Raw genomic sequence first — 21,795 nt, 5'->3', positions numbered from 1 at the left:
TTGTTTTTCAGGCGTTCAATTTTATTACTAAATATTGGTTGTTTTACAAATTACGTGTGGGAGAAAAAAAAACATCACCATCTAGGCATAATAGTTCAGATTGGCTTTCTTCTTCGCTTGCACCTCCATGATGGCGTCCATGAAGTCCTCGTGAGTCACGGCCACCGCCGAACGCCGCAGTGCAATCATACCGGCCTCGACACAAACCGCCTTACACTGGGCCCCATTGAAATCGTCCGTCGAACGGGCCAATTCCTCAAAGTTAACGTCCGGGCTAACGTTCATCTTGCGCGAATGAATCTGCATAATGCGGGCACGGGCTTCCTCGTTCGGGTGAGGGAATTCGATTTTTCTGTCAAGCCGGCCAGATCGCAACAGTGCCGGATCCAGAATATCCACGCGGTTGGTCGCGGCAATCACTTTAATATCGGCAGTAGAACTGAACCCGTCCAGTTGATTCAACAGTTCCAACATGGTGCGCTGTACCTCGCGATCACCGGCCTTTTCCGAATCGAAACGTTTCGTACCGATAGCGTCCAGCTCGTCAATGAAAATGATTGCCGGTGCCTTTTCCTTGGCCAGTGCGAAAGCATCCCGAACCAGCTTGGCACCATCGCCAATGAACATCTGAACAAGCTGCGGACCAGCCAACTTCAAAAACGTAGACTTGGTTTGAGCTGCGCAGGCTCGAGCTAGCAACGTTTTTCCGGTTCCTGAAAAATAAATCCAATCATCACTCTCTAATACTTACACAAGCAAACAATCTAACTCACCTGGAGGTCCATACAATAGCACACCTTTCGGTGGTTGAATTCCCAGATTTTTAAATTTCTCCTTATGCGTCATCGGCAGTACGACAGCTTCGATCAGTTCTTGGATCTGCTTATCCAGTCCACCTATGTCCGAATACTGCTCCGTCGGTCTTTCATCGACTTCCATTGCCTTCACTCTGGCGTCGTATTCCGCCGGGAGTGTTTCCAAAATTAGATAGGAATCTTTATTGACACCCACCAGATCACCCGGTTTCAATTTCTCCGGGTCAACTAACCCGATAACCGGAAGGAAGTACGTTTGCCTGGTGGAAGTTTTAATAACGGCACATTTTCCTTTCCGCTGCGAATCCAAAACCACCACGGCGCCATCATCTTCCTCCTCTTGCGGATCTACATCCAGCAGCTCAATTACATTGGATACCAGATATGGTAACGTTTTGTTGACCTTTATTTTTTCCGTATTGTCCTTAATTTTCTCGTTCTGGGTCTGCAGTTCGTGAGTGATTCGCATGACCTCGCTCTTCATGATTTTGATTTCGTTATCCATCAGACGTGTCCGGCTAACTATTTCATCGGTGGGCATACGAAGTACTTCCTCGCCCAATGTTTCTTCGCCATCTTCCCAGATCGACTTATCCTCCAGCGTTCCTGCCATTTTATAGAACAATATCCGTGCACCCTAATCGAAACGCACTAAATTGAGGCGACCTATATCCACGAAAAACTGCAATATTTTTACAAAATCAGATTCGACACTTTTCTTCTGATGATGATGACTTTCGGAAAATGCTCGCTGCTCGGTTACAGACGGTTGCTGTCAAATTCCAGTTTGACAAGACAACAAAAAGAGAGGGGATTATATATAATGCTCTACGAAACAAGTGCGCTACTTTACAGTAGTGCACCGTTGGTGCTGGTTAATTGGACGAAAGTTAAAATCCGGGAAAATGCTACAATTTGAAATCGGTTGAGTCTGGAGGATACATTGTTCACTCATATTTGAAAATATACTAACAACTCTTGTGACGTACTCAGAGCGCTTGTTTGATTGAAAAAAATCTTCAGTAGAAAATCATTGCCATTTTCTACCTGGTTTAAATAGTATGAACAAATACCATAAACTGCAAGCAGACCCTGTCAGCTTGGAGCGAAGTCAATCTTCAGTTCAGCAACTCCATCGCACGGCATCTTATTCTACATATCATATCAATTGTATGGGTGCGCAACCCTGCTGTTTTGGCGCGGAATTTGACATTTCTCTCCCCTACTTCTATGTACGTGATTCGATGCGGACTCGCCTGAGGGAGCCATGGTCGCAAAAAAGGATGTTGCCAATGATTTGTTCGGGAAATGTGAGAGCTGGATATCTTGTTAATATGATGTCTTTGCTGCAAGAGAAGAGATAGAAATATATTTAAAAAAACGCTAGACATCTGTTGAGGAAAAAAACCTGAGGTTTGAGGCATAAAATTGGTACATTATTTTCAGGCCAGTTGTCATATTTTGAAGCCTTTACCTGGAAGTATGGTTCTGCACGCTTTGAATCGGCTGCGAAATTTGTTGAAACAGCCAAATGCCACTAAAAACACATTTGAAAGTCTAAGTGTGAACGTAGTATTAGAAACTTTCAGCTACTTCTACCCACTATGAAACAAGGTTAGATCGACAACACGACTTGCCTCTCGTACTTCAAAAATATCTTATACATTTAACTACCCCGCAATAAATCGTAATGTCAAAATGAAATCATCTGGAAAATGTTTGAATCTGGCAGCTTAGCCAAAAAAACTATTATTTTTTAGCTGACCTAACCCTAGTTACCTTTATTCACCTTCATTTTTAATAACAGTTGTACTTTTAATATTTTCGAAGACATGCAAACCGAGATTCAATCATTACTTCGCAGACATTGGACTCAGTTATGAAACGCCTATGAACTACCGTTTTGCGTCTTACTACCTTTTGCGTTATAACGAATTGGCTAGTTGATTATCTAAATTTATATATTTGATTATAAAAAACTTACAGTTCTAATTTCAATCAATACTAGAAAATATATCCAATACCTTTGATTGTAATGAAAATATGTCAGAAATTTTCTGAGCTTTGGAACTTTATGTTGTCTAATGGCAAAAAAAGCTGTTTTATAATCTATTGCATCCTAGCAAAGACCTTATATTAACAAGATATCCAGCTCTCAAATTTCCGAACAAATTATTGGCAATATTCTTTTTTGCTAACATTGGAAACCTCAGGCAAGTCCGCATCGAATCTGATATATGAAAGCAGGTGAGGAATGTCAAATTTGTGCGCGCCAAAATAGCAGCACTGCGCATCCATACAATTGACATGATATGTTGAATGTAATGCCGTAGATTAATATCGCTCTAAGCTGACAGGGTCTGATCCTAGTTTAAAAAACGACTTAATTTAATTTTTAATTTTAATTTAATTTGACACCAAATTCAATTTAATTATCTGTTCAGTCTTATTTATTTTTATTGTAAGTGAATTAATTTCTTATCTCTGACTTCCTGTTGCTAGTCTTAATTAAATTCAATACAAAGAAAATGATCCGTCGGTTATTTTTGGTATATTTTTCATCATGAGAGGTAGCCATTGACGCATACAGTATTGCTTTTCAGGTTGTTCGTGTATTATTTAAAATTTAGTTAACAGTAACAGCTTTGAACACCTCACCACTGAAAAAAAGCTCACGGGCACGATTACTTTAGACAGGATGGATAGATCTTTTCAGTCTTGCAAGATGGTACAGGTTCTAGAGCTGACGATGAAAGTACTTCTGTGTAATTGGTTTCAGTAATACTCTGTCGAAGAGAATATCTCATCAAATAGCGAGATTATATTGTCAATCGAAGTAAGCTGTTTTTTAAAATTTTTTTTGTACAATTATCGTATTCCATATATCGATCTCTACAATGGACTTTAAATTTAATTAACTTCAACTTTTTTAGAGAAAGTAATATCTAATGTCAAATTCAAGCTCCTAATTAAAATTTCTCTGTGTGATTTCTTTAGTTTTGATATACTGTCAAATGGAGCATGTTTCCACGAAATTCTTCCTTCCTACATACTCTGCATGGCAAATATGTTACTACTTGTTATCGTATTAGTTTTCATAAAATTTAAAACTCAATAAAAAAAACTAAATTTTTGTTCTCTGAAATCTCGGTAAACAGCTTTCAGACAACCGAAATTCGACGAATCAATAAAGTAGCTATTTTCAATACAAAACTGAGCAATGTTATTAAGTGCAATATTTGAAAACAAATAGGCCAATTTCCAGATCCTCGTAAAGCAAATCATCTGCATAGAGCTATTGATTCAATTCTGGCAATTTGTATTGCCCCAAATCTTGACGGTTTTATTAGATTATTATCGTTTTGTTGTAGACGGATTCTACCGTGTGAATCTGCACTAATTTTCATTACAGCGAGGACTAGTTCGAGAATGGTAACTGTTCATTCTACTCTATGAATGCTTCCCGTTATTTGGAACATCATTCCTATGAAATAGATGAAAAATTCGAAAATTCTGATGTTTATTTTATTTTTTAAATTTGTTAAAACAAATAACTGTAGATCTCGGTAAAATGCTATGTAATACCGATAATTTCGATGCCGAAAACCTCTAAAATTTATCATCCACATGAAACCGAAAATATCGGTGAACGATAATTATCTGTCAACTCATTGAAATCTAAATGTGTAGGATCACTAGTGTATATTACAGACTCTCATAGTAACAGACTGGCCAAGGCTTCTTATGGGGCCAAACGAACCGTCAAATTCCTATGCTACTAGAATTTTGCTCCCTAAGAAGTATTCGTCGTTCGGTTACTACCCACATTATCGAAATGACGGAATGCGTAATGAATTCTTACTCGACTGCATGATTTTTCAGTGCTCGATCGGTTCAGTGCTAGAATTTTCGCCTGAGTTGGCTGCTCGATCAACCTGATTGACAGTGACATTATAAATGTCATTGAATATTCGCTCATATTATGAATGTGTTAGTGTAAAATTTAGGCGACTTAAGCCATTTCATTACACTCCAGCTAGAGGAATGAATGATGCTGACTAAGGTAGGCTGTTTTGTTAATTTCCAGCGAATTTCAACAGTTTATGTTGGAATTCTAAGAAGAACTGGTTATTTACTAGTTCTGTATATCCGAAAAACATGAAGATTTCAATGTGTATAATCAGTTATGTAATGTTTTCATTTAAAAATAAACTGAAAGTCAGCACGAAAACGTGCAAAATCAGGAAAGAAAAAGAAGATGACAAATTGACAATTCAGTCCGCTTCTTCTTACTCAATTCCGACTGATTTCCGAATCAACCGGTTGTAGGCGAAATTCATTCGGAATCGGTTGTTGCACTGGAGTTGGAATTGATTCGGAATTCATTATGATTTCCACATGAAATTCCGAATGAAAATTTCTCGCCGATTCGGAATTGATTCGGAATCCATTCGGATCTGATAATGTGGGTATGAGAGTCTGTAGTTTATATGGATACAGCATCGACTGTATTTCTCGGTTGATTTTTCAGAAGGCCGTAAGAGCAAGTCACAGTTTCTATTTGTTTACTTTCTCTTCTATCAATTGCTAAGAGGTTTCCACGTTTTTCACTCAACTTTTTGCATGAATTGATACCCGAAACATTCGACTGTTAAATCCAAGAAAAACTTGATAATCACATCACGAAAGAGAAAGTAAACAAAGAGAAACTATCACTTGCTCTTACAGCCTTCTGAAAAATCATCCGAGATTTGATTATTATTTTTTTATTTCTAGAGGAATTAATTCCAAATACTGATTAATCTTATTGTACCGTGTGCTTTCTGAACTCATTCCGCGTTGGCCCTTTCCGAATCTCGCTCAGGCGACTGTCACATTTCGTGTGCTCTTCTTGTTCCACAGAGGCGTTATCTCATGCGGCAGAGCAGGAAAGCTGGATTATTCAGGCGAAATTAGACATCAAGGAAGAGTGAAAAAAAATCAGCAAATCAATCGATAAACAACTAGCGAAAGAAAAACCACTCCGCAAGTAGCAACCGTCCGTCGCGTGAGTGATCTACGTCGCTTTTGTCTTTGCATTGCAAAGAAATCGGTTAAAATTCGGTGAAGGTTGTACGACAGAGAAGAGATAAATCCTTCGACTGGTAGTGAAATCATTGAATAGCTTACGAGTGATGCAAATAATCCGACCACCGATGGCGGAAAACGTCGCGAGTGTCTGAAAAATCCTTTCCCATGTTCGATCCTTAGTGGGAGTGGAAAATCAATTTTTTTTCACTTAGTGCGTAGGTCCGCTCCAGTGCTGTTACTCTTGGCTGTGCGGAAAACTTGTCCCCTCTTAGTTCCTTCGACCAGAAGGCAGCACGGAAAATGCAAATTTGCGAAATGATGGCAGCTCCGTAGCGGCCCAGGGTTTTGCAATTGCAAAGTAGTGATTGGAAGTGGTGGAATTTTATGGGCTGTAATAAAATTGACGTGACGTGATTTGCTGTGAAGTTCTCGGTAGTGAATTCTCCAGTGAAAATGGTTGCTCGCACAACTTGTGATATTTCGGAATAAGGTGTCCTAGGCGAGCAATGAGAAGCAGTTGAAGGATTTTCCATTCATTGGAACACGGAACGGAATCGAACCCAGCAAGATTTGCCTACATCAAGCGGGGAGTAGACGGCAGAGATTGTCACTATTCGCAGAGCAGTACGAGGGTATAGCGGAAGACATTGGCGTGAAAAACATCGTTGAAGGTAAGTAGCACCTATGACCCAATTTGCTATACCCTATTGGACTTCTGTTTTTTTTTGTGGGTGGAAACAACTGATTGGAACTGTTCCGTTTAAATATTAATAACGTCATCTCTCCGGAACGGCTCGGTGTGAGAAAGTTGATCCAAAATCTGAGCAAGCTGAATTGGGTCATCGTGGCAATAAAGTGGGTACAGTCGGATGAGTTTCGAACTGTTGGATTTCCGAAGGTCAGCATTTCTCGCCAGATGTTACAAGTTAGGAAAAAAGAACAGAATATATTTGATCGTGGCACAATCTGTAAAATGATTTTCGTATGTCACGATACGTTGTTAAGGGGACAAGTGTATCCCGCCTAAGGATAATTAATGCTGAGCATACAAATCAAGAGTGTGTTTGATTCATAGCTCTCAAGCATCCAGAAAGTAGACCGAAGCAGTTCAACGACAAAACATTGCCATACGGGTTCGTAAAGTTCATACACTGACGCACTTAGTCGCAGTGCTAGACCTACCGACTACTGATGAAATGCAATTATCCAAACGTGTGGAAGAAAAAAAACCTAACGACAGCACAGATGACGGTATTGCGGTGGCTCACATTCAAACACCATAGGGACTAATAACAGGGTTAAAAGGTCATACGCTACCGGGTACCCGCGTGACTGATGCTTGGGGTGAAGCGAAAAAAATAAAACACGTGCCCACCGCCAATGGCATTCCACGTCGTCAGGTCTGTCTGTACAGGTACCTACTAGTCGCTAACTACTGCTTCGGGCTTACTTTCGGTCTGCACTTCAATTGCCCATCACAAAAGAAACGACGGTGCGGCAAATTGCAACTACCAATAGGCACTAGACCGAGCAGGTCTCCTCCGACTATTGAAACTGGCATTTAATTGTCTTTAGAAAATTGCAGAAGTATTCAGACTGGAATTCTTTTGCACTTTGTGTGACACCAAGCCGGCGGCTGCGAGCCAACGGAAGGTTGACAAACTCTTGATGAGAGTTCCGAGTGAATTACGCTGGCTTTACACTGACTAATCTAAAATGAGATCGAATAAAATTCAAAAACAGTTGCGTGAGACTGATGCGCTTTGGCAAGCAATTAGCAGTTGCGGAATTAAAATTGAACGATCGAACCCGTATGTGCAAGAATACCAGTGAAATTGCATAGTACCTCGAAGTGAATCTTTCACTAGATTAAGAACATAGAGTTTGTTCGTCATGATTTGAATATGAGCTTATGTGTATCAATAGCCCAAATGTATGCATTTATAATTATAGTATTAGGTGAAGTTTGTTGACATGTTCTCGGGATCTTGATATTTTAGCCTTTTTATGTGAAACCGATAGCAATTTTCAATTTACTTTAAGTTTCGTCTTCGACTGGTCAGTGCATAACAGTTTACGTTGAACGTTTATGCCACTTAGGCAGTTCAGCATAATCTGGTAAGCACTTCAATATAAACCGCTAGCAGACGGTGATCATTAATAGTTGAATGAACAAAACCCTTGACTCTCAAAATAGTTTCTGAAGTTTCACTGCGGTTTTGTGAGACTATTTTATGCAAATTTTTAAAGCTATGTGGATTTTTTATTGCGAATTTTCAAAGCTATGCGCTTTTATTTGTTCTGTCTTAGAAATGTACCAGACGTCGTGTAACAAAAAACAATTTGTTTAGAGATTGAAAAAAAATTTTCGAAAAATTTGTTTTTCAAAAAAAAGTTTTTATTTATTTAACACTAAATCTTGACGTTTCGTGCATTTCTAAAACTTTACGCATGAAAAAAAACTATTCCGGAAATTTTTCCCAAAGTTGGAAAGGTCCAAATTCGATATTTTTCAAAAAAATACAATTACAAATTTTTTTTCGATGTTTCGAATTTTAAAACATTTGGCAAAAAAAAAAGTTTTAACGATGTAGCGATGTTTTTTTAATTGTGCCGATTTTTCTGCGAATTTTCAAAGAAATGTGATTTTTTTAGTTTAGTCTTAGAACGTCGCACGTAACGTCGAGATCTAGAGTTATTCCGAAAAAAAAAATTACGGAATAGGATTTTTTTTTCAATCATATTTATTTTTCGATCGAGCACCAGATCTTGACGTTTCGTGCATTTCTAAAACATTTGGCATCAAAAAATGTCGAGTCCCAAAGTCTATATTCTACAGAAAAAAAAAAATATTTTAGACCTACAATGTTTCATGAATTTTTAAGACATGTGGCGACAAAAAAAAATTTTTCATGCATTTGGCAACAAAAAAGCACTGACGAGCCGAAGGCGAAACGCGAAGAAATAGAAACAAAATATGTGCTTTTTGCACAAACCAACAAAACCCCTAAATGTTCACATTCTGCGACGGCCAGTAATAAGCCGTCACTCGTTTACGTCTGAGACGTCAGAAATAATATAGCACTTGTGCAATATTGTTTGAGGGTTGCATAAGTAGTGCAAACTTTGCGTCTGCTTAGCGGTTTAAGTTGAACTGCTAGGCACGAGATGGCAGTTCAATTTGAACTGCTTTAAGCACTGACGAGCCGAAGGCGAAACGCGAAGAAATAGAAACAAAAAAATACTTCTGTTTAGCGATATATTTTTTAAAATGCAAATTTGTGATAGTTTTGCGGTTTTTAAGCGAATTTTCAAAATATTGCAGTTTTTTATGCGCGTTTTCAAAGCTAAGAGGTTTTTTTTGCCAATTTTTCATGCGAGTTTTCAATGTTTACGGTTTTTTTTTGTTTCGTCTTAGCAATGCACGAAACGTCGAGATCAAGTATTATCATGAAATTTGTTTTTCAGAAATTGTTATTTCCTTAAAAAAAATTTTTTTTGTCTGAAACCGGAACTTGATGTTCATGCATTTCTAAAACATTTGGCATCAAAATTTTTGTTTTTGATTTCGGAAATCTCTAAGTTTGTCCAAGTTCCAACGTCGGTATTAAAAAAAAGGTTTCAAAATAACATCAGATTTCGATGTATTTTTAGGACATCTGGCAAGAAAATATCTATTTTTTCGTAGTTTTTTATGCAATTTTTCAAAATTATGTGTTATTCTTGTTCCTCGTCTTAAAAATGCACGATACATCGAGATCTAGTGTTATATAAAAGAAAAACAATAATAATAAATAAATAAATTAGGTCGACTCTCTGGAACTTTCTGGACATTTTTTAAATTCTTTTCGAAACATTTAGTTTTTAGTACCTCATGGGTACCGGTTTGTGCTGAAGTGCACATGACTATTTTGAAATGTTTTTCGTTTCGCTTTTGGCTTAATAGTGCATTAGCAGATTATGTCGAACTGCTAATGCCACCTTGCGGTTCATGCGGTAATCCACTAAGCAGACGTGTTCAAGATAATGCCACATTCTGACGTTTCATGCATTTCTAAAACATTTGACATAAAAAATTTCGATCTCAAAATCCCAAAGTCGAAATTTTTTTCCAAAAAAAATTTTTTTTTCGAAACAACACCACACATTGATGTTTCATGACTTTTTTAAACATCTGGCAACTAAATTTTTTTTTAGTTTAGTTTAGTGTTATTTGTTTTACTATGAATTTTCGAAAGTTTTACGGTTTTTTATGCGTATTTTCCAAGTTATGAGGATTTTTTCAACCGAATTTTCAAAGTAATGCGTTTTTTTGTTTCGTCTTAGAAATGCTCGAAACGTTAAGATCTAGTGTTATCTCGAGTATAGTTCGTAAGGAATTTTCACTAAAATTTGTTTGGTATAACAGAGAGTCGAGTGTCATATACCATTCGACTCAGTTCGTCGAGATCACAAAATGCCTGTGTGTATGTGACAAATTAATGTCACTAGATTTTCTCAGAGGTGGCTGAACCGATTTTCCTAAACTCATATTCAAATTAAAGCTCTTATGATCCCATAGCTCGCCAGTAAATTTTATCTTTCGGTTCCGGAATTAAAAGGCAATACCTTATGATAAACCAAGAACCGGAATTTTATGAAAAAACGCAAAATTTAAATTTTTAATAAATTTCTTTATTATCGCCTTCAAAGTACTCTCCTCCTGCGGCAATACATGCATGCCAACGCTTGATCCAATTTTCCATACAAGTTTTATAGGCCGCCGAAGGTATGGCCTTTAGTTCACGCTGCGAATTCCCTTTTATGGTCTCTATGGTCTCAAAACGCGTTCCCCGCAATGGCAATTTGAGTCTGGGGAAGAGAAAAAAGTCACACGGGGCCATATCTGGAGAGTACGGTGCTTGGGATTGATGATATTGGTTGAGTTTTTGGCCAAAAACTGCGACACAACCACGACGCTGTTTTTGAATGAAATTTAGCTTTTTTGGCACCAGCCGAGAAGCGACGCGTTTCAAACCCAAAACATCAGTTAAAATGTGTTCGGCTGATCCATAAGAGATGCCCAACAACACAGCAGTCTCTCTAATCGGTACAGAACGATTTTGCAACACGATTTGCTTCGCCGATTCAATGTTTTCTTCAGTAACAGATTGCCCGGGTTGGTGGTTCAATACATAAGACGCAGCCAGTTGTCGTATGTTCGAGCCCCGACATGGAAGGATTCTTAGTGTCGGTAGAATCCATAGTACTAGCCATGCAATGATTCTGTACACTAAGAATTCGGCTACGAAGTCTGTTGAAACAGAAAGGCCAAATTCCACGAAAGGAATGTAATGCCAGGACTTTACTTCAGTAACAGATGTTGTTGGGCGGCAAGGGATCTCATCATGATCCAAGCTTGTACGACCACCACTCGTATGCCTGTGTTTTTCCTAGACACGATTCACCAAAGGCCTTTTCTAACATTTTCAACGTTTCGGAACACTTAAATCCATTTGCAACACAAAATTTGATGCACGCACGTTGTTCTAAATTTTCATCCATTATAAAAATCGCCACACGAAAATTTTTCAACTTCTTTGTATAGACGCCAAACAAAAACTAATTGTACGATATGCGTCAAAATTTGACCGAATGTGTATTAATGTGTTTCCAACGTTGAGAGAATAAAAGTTTACCGATTGGACAAGCGCGGGAATTTTAAAATGAAAATTCCGGTTCTTTTTTTGATCATAAGGTATGAACAAATCTATCAGAAAATGCACTCATTTTTTCCGAAATTTCTTAACCGATGCAAATAAAAGTTCTTGGAAATCCCAAAAAAGTCCCCGAAAAATTGATCCAGATCCAACTTCCGGTTCCGGTTTTACAGCGCGATTAGTGAAAAATTTTCATTTTCATGAGTATTTTTCCACAAGTGATGGCAAAACAAATTTTTATAAAACTTACTGATATGTTCATCTAGTAGGCAGAACTTGTTAGTTAGTGAATATATAAATCTACTTTAGGACAACTAGTCTCCGGTTTCCTCTTGGGAAAGCACCGGTAAAAGTGAAGAAATGCTCCAAAAACGGAACTTACTTCGACGGATGAATCGATTTTCGCAAATCATGATTCAAATAAAAGTCTCATTGTCTTTAAATATACTGTGCAATTCCATCCAGACCCGACTTCCGGTTCCAAAACTATAGGACGGTAAAACTTTCAAACTGTCATCCAAAATAATACAAAACCGGTACGCATCGGTACGTGCTGGTACGGAAAAGGAAAACACCACCGCCTAGCACACAGCGTGCTTTGTTCAATTTTGTATAGCGTGCAGGGTTGCCACATTTCAATCTATTTTAACTGTGCCTGCCCTGGAGAGATCCCTTGAATCTCCCAAGCTACGAAGATCGATGTAGGCTCGTACACCTCGATTTGCTATCTGTCCGCCGTGATACATTGAAAGCTGTTTTCGTCGCGGACCTCATCCAATCTCGAATTGATTGTGCAGATCTCCTACAACAGCTAAATTTTGACATTCATCGGCGTAATTTGCGGTTTAATCCCTTTCTCAGAATTCCTCGTGCTAGAACTAACTATGGCTTTAATGAACCGTTTTCGAGTATGTGTCGCGTATTCAATACTTGCTCTGATGAATTTGATTTAAATCTATCTCGTAACACCATTAAAACCCGTTATCTCCGATTTTTTTCCCGCTAGTTTTATTTAGATAATTAGACGATATCAATAGTTGTTAGCTAGCTTTGTAGTTTAAATAAGGGTAATTTAAGATTTCGTTATGTATCAGTTGGACAAATGTTATCTGTTGATACAAAGATGAGAAGGTTTTATGCCTGCTGGAGAAGGAGAACAAAGATCTCAGCTCCAGCGGGCTTTTCCCTTGCTCCTAAAAAATAAAATAAAATAAAACAAAAGAAATAACTGTTTACAAATTGAAAAGGCTATGGTAGTTTATGCCCAAAAGGAGATTTTGATTTTATTCAAGATTGAACAAAAAATCTGGACAGAATCTTCTAGTGATGTTTTTGAAAGTGATAAGTAATAAAAGAAAGGCATCATTACAACACTAGGCGAATTGAAAAAGGTTTTTGTGTTATTTTTAGACAATGGGAAACCGTTTTTAGAGTCGGTTTACTTTGCTAGTGTTAGTAATACTTATATGTCATTTTGTCGTAAATACGACTTACTTTACTATGGGGCGCCTTTTAAAAATTTACTCTCTGAGAGAGTGATAAGTTTTTGATTATGAATATCTCTTGTTGTATCTAACGTATCAACATAATTTTCGCTAAATCCCATCTGAAATATGGCCATCAATTAATGATAACATTTTCAATTGTATGTCATAATCACAAACTATTCAAAAATAAATTTTTCTGAAATGTTTGGTATCAACGAGTATGAAAGAAGAAAACTTATGACGCGTGTTTGCCTTTCTCTTACCCGAGCCGACGATTTTGATGTAGTAAGCAACATTTCATTTCTGCGTTACCCACTGGATAGGTAAAGAATGGTAACACTTTATATATTTCGTTCATTCTTGTCTGCGCAGTTGACTGAACAGGAAATGAAACAAGTGCATCATTTCGGTTGGTTGAGGTCCACAGCTCAGTTTCAGTTCCAGTATCGAAAATTCAGCTTCTAAATAAAATTTTAGAATTTAGTTCTAGATGCAGAATCAAGCATTCAGTTCTGCTGCGTGACGGTTTTATTGTACATCATTTGCAGTGTGAGTTTTACTTCAAACAAGAGCGATTGCGTCATCTAGCTGCCAGTCGTTTGTATTGGAGAAAAAACAACGAAAAGTGAACAAAGATGGGAAACAGTCTACAAAATCAGCAAATCAGGGCTCTAAACGTTATTTAAAGAACTTTTAGAATTACTTATCTATTGAAATATGCAAATCGGAAGTAAAAATAATTAGTTTAGTGAAGGTTTACAATCTTATAGATTCTGATTAAAAAACTTTCGCATACTTTTCTCGTTTTTTGACGTAAATATGTCTCACTTTACTATGGAGCGCCTTTCAAGAGCTTATTTAATGGGAGAGTGGTAAGTTTTGGATCGTGAATATCTTTTGTTCGATTTAACATAATTTTCTCTCCACGTTATTGGAGATGTGATCAGCAATGTGTGATAGAATTTTCAGTAGCATGTAGTAACCATAGTTCTAAAACTCAGTTCTGAATTCCAGTTCTAGAGCTCACTTCTTCATCCAAGATTAAGAATCCAAGACCAGATTTTCTTTTTCATTTCCACAACCCAGATCATAACTTTAATTCCTAGTCCAGAATCTAAGGCCAGAATCGAGTTCCAGAATTCTGAATCTGTAGCTAAAACCGAATTTTAGAACTTGATTCTGCGCCTGGATTCTATAACTGAGATCATGGTCTCGATTCTAGACTTGGGCTCTAGAACTAAATTTCAGAAATGAATTCTGGACTTAGATCTGAATCTTGAAACTGAATTCTGGAACTGAAGATGCGTATCAGACCAGAATTCAGTTTCAAAGTTTCTGTCCGGAGTTCAGAATTCAGTATCATAATCCTGAAACTGAGTTCTGAACCTGAAGTTCTGGAACTTCAGTCCGAAGTCTAGGATTATATTTCAGAATAAAAATTCAGTTGTATTTACAGAATTTAGTTCAAAAATACACTTCAGATTCCATGTTCAAAATTCAGTTCTGTGCAGGATTAGAATTTGGTTAAAGAATTTAGTTCTACAATCTAGAAGAATAACTGAAATCAGGAAATAGAATCTGAAGATTTTTGAACTGAAATAATTTGAATTTCGGAGCTGAGTTCGGGATCCGAATTTTAGAACTGAATCCTGAACCGGAATTCCGTAGCTAACACTCAGCTGTAGAATCTAGGTCCAGAGTACATTACTTGGATTCAAGTTAGAAATTCAGTGCCTAGCCAGAATCCTGGTTTCGAATTTAGTTCCACAACACAGATTCAGTAATCAGTTCAGAAATCCAAAATTAAGTTCTAGAATTCAGCTTCAGAATTCAGTTCCAAAATCTAGCATCAAAATTGAGAATTCAGATTCAAAATTCAGTTCTAGCAGTCGGCTTCAAAATTTGGTTCCAGAAACCAAGGTCCAGAATTCAGATTCCTTAATATCAAAGAAACTGAACCATTCATTTTATTCGTATTCACGTCATCCGGTAATGTCTCTGACATTACCCACCCGTCTTTTTATATATTGATTTGCGGTGCGTATGGAGCTTTCAATGTACGTAGCTTAAGGGTCCGTTAACAGTTAGCAAATTTCTAGATATTGGTTTTTAAGAAGTTATAGATGAGGACAATAATCGGGTTGGCGGTTCAATGCATAGGGTACTGGTCTGACAAACCAGTAGTCGTATGTTCGAGCCCTGACCTGGAAGGATTCGTAGTGTCAGTCGAATCGTAGCACTAGCCATGCAATGGTTCTGTACACTCTGAATCGGCTGCGAAGTCTGTTGAAACAAAAGGTCAAGTTCCACTACAGGCTTTGCTTTGATGAGGACAATAAAAGAAAATCCGAACCGTCTTGTCGTACCGTCGTCTAGACCCATTTGTTTAGACGAAAAACAAATAAAAACATTTTTTAAGAGACAATTTCCGGCTACAGAAAAGCATATCGATCGACCGGTATGTATTGTGATCGGAATCTGGTTTTCCTGGTTATTAAATGGCGATAACTCACATTTGTCTCCAGTCATGTGGGATCAAGGAGTTCATTCAATAAATTCAATAAACACCTTTTAGGCAGAGTCAGGTAAATTTTTCCATAAGTTGAATTTGATTCTGTCTAGCCCTGGGGTTTTATTGTAACATGACAAAAGGGCAAATGGGAGCTCTACGATGGAAAACGGCGTCGTTCATTCGTGTTCGATGTCGCGACGCGTAAAGTGTTCTGTTGCGGGACAGAGTCAAGGCAACAGTTGCTGACGAATTCGACTATCCAGTGATTTGAATATTTTTCTTTTTCGTTCGTGTGGTTTCGATTGCGCATGCGTCAAGCCATGTTTCAAAAAGTGCTCATTAAAATTTCTCTCATTAATCCGTCCACAAACTGACGTCAGTAGCTGCGTTTCTTGGTTTTGGTCAAACTTTTCCGTTTCAATTCTAACACCGCATATTTCCGATAGTTATCAGGGGTTCCGTTGTTTCTAAACGCGATGAAATTCTAAGCGTATTCCTTCTACATCTCTGAGCACTTTTTGTTCCTCCATGGATTAGTTTTAGTGCCGGGTACGCGTTTCGTTTGAGCTTGAACTGCGGTATCGAGAATCAAGCCAGCCAAAAATGTGTACTCTTCCCTCGGAGGAAGCCGCGTTTCGCGTGAGATCGTACGAAACATTGAATATGCTCCGATGGTCTTCTACGGTTGGCGATTGAAACCATGATGGGTAAGTGATCGCTACCGTGAGGACCATAGATTACCTTCCACTTGCAATCTAAATGTGGCGAAGTGAAGCAAAGGAATAAATCCAACGCGCTTGTGCACCATGAGAATTTAGGTCTCCCAAAATCAACCGAGGTGCGGGGAGAAGTTCTGTGATGTCTGCGAGCTTTCGATGCCCTATCGATACTCTGGGCTGGGATGTAAATGGAAGCACTGTTATCATATTCTCGTTTACTAGTGGTAAGTTAGCCATCGAAGGATACCATCGCAGAAAGGAGGGGCCATTGTTCAGTCAACTGTTTTAAAAATGTCCTCCTCTGTTGGCAATAGAACAGTCAGGAGGCATCTAAGAAGATAACTAATATTGAAGGCGAAAATTCAGTCCATGATATCAGAGAATCTCAGCTATCTAGATTTTTTTTTATTTTTTGCTGTGATTTGGGGTCACTTAGGTGATATGTTGTCCCCTGGAAGTGCTGGGTACTTCTTTGTATTTTTTAGTTTGTTCAAACCTAGAGGGATTTGCTTCGGTTTTGAGTGGGGCCTGTTCGTTCCTATTTGATTTGCCTTTACGATGAAGCTTTGGAGAGGCCATGTTTGGTTTTTCTTTTCTTCTTTCAGGCAATGAGTAAGATTGCCTGAAGGTCCTTCGACGGGGTCGTCAGTTTCGTCAACTGTCAACTGATCAAACGGGGTTTCAGAGTGCAATTCCTTGCACTCCAATATTTTTTACTGGGTAAAGGTCAGCAATACCGTTTCTACCAATTTCTGCTTACGAAAATGGTCGGAATATTGATAGAAAAACTCTAAACTGGAATTCACTCCGATTTCTCAGAGATGGTTGAACCAATTTTGTCAACTTATATTCAAATAAAAAAATTTATAGTTCGGTAGATGGATTTCATTCCATTTTTTTGAGATTTTTAAACAAACTCAAATGTTACTTTCAGATTCTTCAGTGAATGATTCGGATCGTTCAAATAAAAGAAAAATAAAAACGGTCTCTGATGACTGCCTCGTGGCACACCGGGATTAGAGCGATAAAAAATGTTTTATAACTTTCAAAACAATAATCTTCCATAGTTCTGCGCAGTTATTAATCTTATTTTAAATTGTATTCAATTTGAGCCTTTTCAAAATTGCCTTTCTCTATAGAAAAGAAATAGAATTACTGGAAATCCCAACATTTAATTTTTTTTTCATCAAAATCGCAATCTGTTCCGCACAAGACCGCATCTATACATTCCATTCCGATAGTTTTGTATCAGATCCTTTTTACTTCGGATCAAACGTTGTTAATTCGAATTCATGAATTTTCTAATTGAAAAATCCTTATTAAACCAAAACCCAAATCCATAAATCGAAACAAGAGCAAAAGATGTTATGGTTATGTTTCGTTCCAAACTTCAAAAAGAAAAAGAGACGCATGCGCTCTCGAACATTTCCATTTCCAGCAGTTGCTAGTCGACAGTCGGCTGAAATTCGCGTACGCAATTGTTTCTTTTTCCGGGGAAACGGAATGCAAGCCATTGCCATTACCGGACCACTACTCGAGTGTGTGTATATTTTGGAAAACATCCTGGACTTTAATTCTTATCGTGTATTTGTTTTTTTTTTTGTTTGGTAGCTGAGCAGCGGATTCTCTGTCTGTCTCGCTCTCCTCCGATGACATTTCGTTTCGCGAGTTTCCTGTACTCATGTTTGAAGTGACAGGGAGAAGAAAAAAAAGCTTTTCAGTGATTCATGCAGGATACTAAAAAGACGTGCTTCGATTTTACTCATTTTGGTAGTTTTAGGCTGTTGTGATGAACGTAAACTATAGAAATCAACCGCTGACAGGTCAGTTTGTTGGATCAATTTCACGAAATGACCGGAATGGTTTTTTTGTTTGTGTGTTACGAGCTGTGTTTTCCGGTTGCATACATTGAAGGCGTAGTTACTCATGTAAGTGATTCGATGGCTAGCATTTTTTTTTTGATCGTCGTGTCCGTGTTGTGACTTTCTAAGATGATTTTCATGATTTTCAATGGTTTGTTCAGCATATAAAGAAAGTTTTATTGATTTGAATGCTTCGGATTTTAGCACTATTTATTGAAAATGATCATTACGTAAATACTTGATCCCCATAAAAAAGTTCGATTCAATAGACTCAGCATCAAATATGTCGTGATTCGAGCAATTGAAACAGCAAAAAAAAAGAACTTATCATTGCTGCCTGCGTGTGAGTTTCCAGTCGTTCGCAAAATGCCGGTCGGCGCCAAACAAGTTCCATTTGAATTCAATTCGAAATGCCTTTCGATCGTTTGTCCGTCGGTCCCCATTAGCACGGGCGACGACGACAATGAGAACGACGTTGTCCGCGTCTTACAGAAGGGGAACTTCCTACGCTGGACGATGGAAGACGCCGTATCGCAGGCCAAATTTGGTTTCTTTTCGTGCGTTCGTCGTCCGAGTAGGACGTGGTTTGCAAGCCAGGCAATCTAACACGACAAGCCATGATTCATGCGGGCCGATTTAATGCAAAGAAAAGGAGTCGTTTAGGTTGTGGTTGTTGTTGTTATTATTGGTGGTGGTGGTGACTTGAATCGATTGCTGCTACCACTCGAATCCGAGATATTGCTTCGACCCGAATATTTAATTCTCCATTCGAATCCGATTAGGTGTGATGATGTTGTTACTGCACAGAAGCGTTAACTGAAAAAAGCGAAATCTAGTTCGACTGGATTTGGCATAATTTTATATAGAAGATATAAAAACGAGAACCTTCTTACTGCGCAAAAATCTATTTTAAAATAACCTTTTAGTAGCTGGAAATTATTAATCTAGTTATAAACTTGTAACACTATAAGATCTCCACGCAATAAAAGAAAAACCTGATTATAGTCGTAACTGAGCACTCTTCAGTCTGTTGTTTTCTGTATAAACATTGTTGAAGTTTAAATGTACCACCAATCTTCACCATGAAAATGTAGCATTTATAAAAATAAATTTCGTCTCCTGTAGAAACATAAAATTTCTATATCTTTTTCTCCAGAAACATTGCGAGAGAAAAGTTTCTCTTTGGGAAAGCTATCGAGTTTCCATGCACGAGGCATTACACGTGTTATGCCTCGTGCGTGCATACGTTTTTCCTTGTTCATCACAACTCCAAACGGTATACCTTTTTTTAGATCATACCAACAGTAATTCAAAGTTTTTTCTTTGGTACTAGGTGAACAGAAGTGCACCTATCTTACTTTCCGATTTTGGAGCTGTTTAGCAGTTCAATTAATATGTGAAGATGGTTAAAGAATACTGTCAAATTTTATCCGGATTCAACTTCCGGTTTCAATTTAAAAGGGTGTGAAAATGTAAAATGTAAAATGTAAAATGTAAAATGTAAAATGTAAAATGTAAAATGTAAAATGTAAAATGTAAAATGTAAAATGTAAAATGTAAAATGTAAAATGTAAAATGTAAAATGTAAAATGTAAAATGTAAAATGTAAAATGTAAAATGTAAAATGTAAAATGTAAAATGTAAAATGTAAAATGTAAAATGTAAAATGTAAAATGTAAAATGTAAAATGTAAACTGTAAAATGTAAAATGTAAAATGTAAAATGTAAAATGTAAAATGTAAAATGTAAAATGTAAAATGTAAAATGTAAAATGTAAAATGTAAAATGTAAAATGTAAAATGTAAAATGTAAAATGTAAAATGTAAAATGTAAAATGTAAAATGTAAAATGTAAAATGTAAAATGTAAAATGTAAAATGTAAAATGTAAAATGTAAAATGTAAAATGTAAAATGTAAAATGTAAAATGTAAAATGTAAAATGTAAAATGTAAAATGTAAAATGTAAAATGTAAAATGTAAAATGTAAAATGTAAAATGTAAAATGTAAAATGTAAAATGTAAAATGTAAAATGTAAAATGTAAAATGTAAAATGTAAAATGTAAAATGTAAAATGTAAAATGTAAAATGTAAAATGTAAAATGTAAAATGTAAAATGTAAAATGTAAAATGTAAAATGTAAAATGTAAAATGTGAAATGTGAAATGTGAAATGTAAAATGTAAAATGTAAAATGTGAAATGCAAAATGTGAAAAATTAAGAAATGTTAAAATGTAAAAAATGTAAAAAATATAAAAACTATAAAAAAATGTAATAAATGTAAAAGCTGTAAAAAATGTAAAAATTTTATAAAATGTTAAAAATGTGAAAAACGTAAAAAAATGTAAAAATTTTTTAAAATGTTACAAATGTAAAAAATGTTAAAAATCTTAAGAATGTTAAAAATGTTAAAAATGTTTAGAATGTTAAAAATGTAAAATTTTCAAAAATTTTAAATTGTTTATTGTTTTAATGTTTTGATGTTCAAATTTTTTAATGTTTTAACGTTTTAATGTTTTCATGTTTTCATGTTTTCATGTTTTCATGTTTTCATGTTTTCATGTTTTAATGTTTTGATGTTCTGATGTTATAATGTTTTAATGTTTTAATGTTTTAATTTTTTGATGTTTTAATGTTTTACTGCCCCCAAACAGAAAAAAAAATTATATACGCAGTTTGGAAGGGTTTATATTGGAGATGATTTTTTTCCAAAATTTTAATCCTTTAACTGCCATATTGGTGGAGTTAGGGTGGTTCTTCTGATTTTCATTTTATTTTAATTTTCAAAAAACCTCTTTAGGAAAAAATTGAAAAAAAACACGAGTTTTATAATAGTTATGGGAAACTTTTCTGATTTTTTCAGAATTTTTCAAAATGTATTTCATGTGAAAAAAAATGTTCAAAATTTTCGAATTTTCTCCTTCGTACTTACAGTTTTGGTAGCACTGTAGATTTTACACCAAAAGTAAATCATTTATGAGTACATTATGCTGTATTTGTTTTAGATTTTGGAAAAATGTGGACGGGTATAATATCAGACTTTAAAAAAATAAATCATTCGGAAAACCATGCGTCTCCATCAAATTGTCATCATCCGATGGAGAGGCATGGTATTTAGTTCTAAAATCATATACCACATGCCGTTAGAACTAAATACCATGCGCTCCCATCTACAACTTGAGCTCAGGGCTTGAGTGTTGACGTAATTAATAATGTTAAAGAATTTTATTCCTTATGTTATTTACACACGCCCGCACGCCAATTTGGTGGATTCATGTCTTTTGGGACGATAGTGACATTTTTGGTAGTATACCATTCTACCTTTGATTTCGAGTAGTGGCAAGAAGCAAGATCTGGCCAGAAGACAACAGGATCCTTGTGGCTTCGAATCATGGGTAGAAGTCGTTTTTTCAAACATTCCTTGATGTATATTTCGCTGTTCGTTGAGAAAGTGGTGATGAAGGGTTTCGAAATCTTACCGCAGCTACAAATTGCTTGCCAGACCATAGCTTTCTTACAAAATTTTTCGACTTCAATCGATATCTCGGACTGGTTTAACACTTGCCCTTCTCGCACCGTATAATATTGTGGGCCCGGCAAGGATTTGTAATCGTTTGTTTGTTTCACCTAGGT

At 36.6% G+C, this 21,795-nt stretch overlaps 2 protein-coding genes across 2 annotated transcripts in view; one reads left to right on the top strand and one right to left on the bottom strand.

Moving 5' to 3' along the window:
* On the bottom strand, positions 1 to 1,601 carry LOC131426052 (26S proteasome regulatory subunit 6A-B). The gene is made up of 2 exons (XM_058588471.1): positions 774 to 1,601; positions 1 to 713 (listed from the first exon to the last, which is right to left on the bottom strand). Exons 1-2 carry the CDS (start codon positions 1,426 to 1,428, stop codon positions 82 to 84), a joined length of 1,287 nt encoding a protein of 428 aa, XP_058444454.1. The 5' UTR covers positions 1,429 to 1,601; the 3' UTR covers positions 1 to 81.
* A 4,201-nt stretch (positions 1,602 to 5,802) lies between these two features.
* Positions 5,803 to 21,795, top strand: part of LOC131426050 (uncharacterized) — a 115,193-nt gene continuing 99,200 nt past the window's right edge. The window contains exon 1 of the mRNA XM_058588469.1: positions 5,803 to 6,556. The gene's annotated coding sequence lies outside the window, so the exon portion shown is untranslated. The remainder of the gene's footprint in view (positions 6,557 to 21,795) is intronic.

This window comes from Malaya genurostris, chromosome 1 (assembly GCF_030247185.1).
Source record: "Malaya genurostris strain Urasoe2022 chromosome 1, Malgen_1.1, whole genome shotgun sequence".
NCBI classification, from domain to species: domain Eukaryota; kingdom Metazoa; phylum Arthropoda; class Insecta; order Diptera; family Culicidae; genus Malaya; species Malaya genurostris.
The sequence above is the reverse complement of the archived record's forward strand: the minus strand, read 5'-3'. Positions and strand labels throughout refer to the sequence as shown.

Bases quoted from the DNA above. Each gene is read 5' to 3' on its own strand.
- LOC131426052 (XM_058588471.1), bottom strand. From the start codon at position 1,428: ATGGCAGGAACGCTGGAGGATAAGTCGATCTGGGAAGATGGCGAAGAA. The intron at 714-773 runs GTGAGTTAGATT...TTTATTTTTCAG, and splicing joins GCTATTGTATGGACCTCCAG to GAACCGGAAAAACGTTGCTA.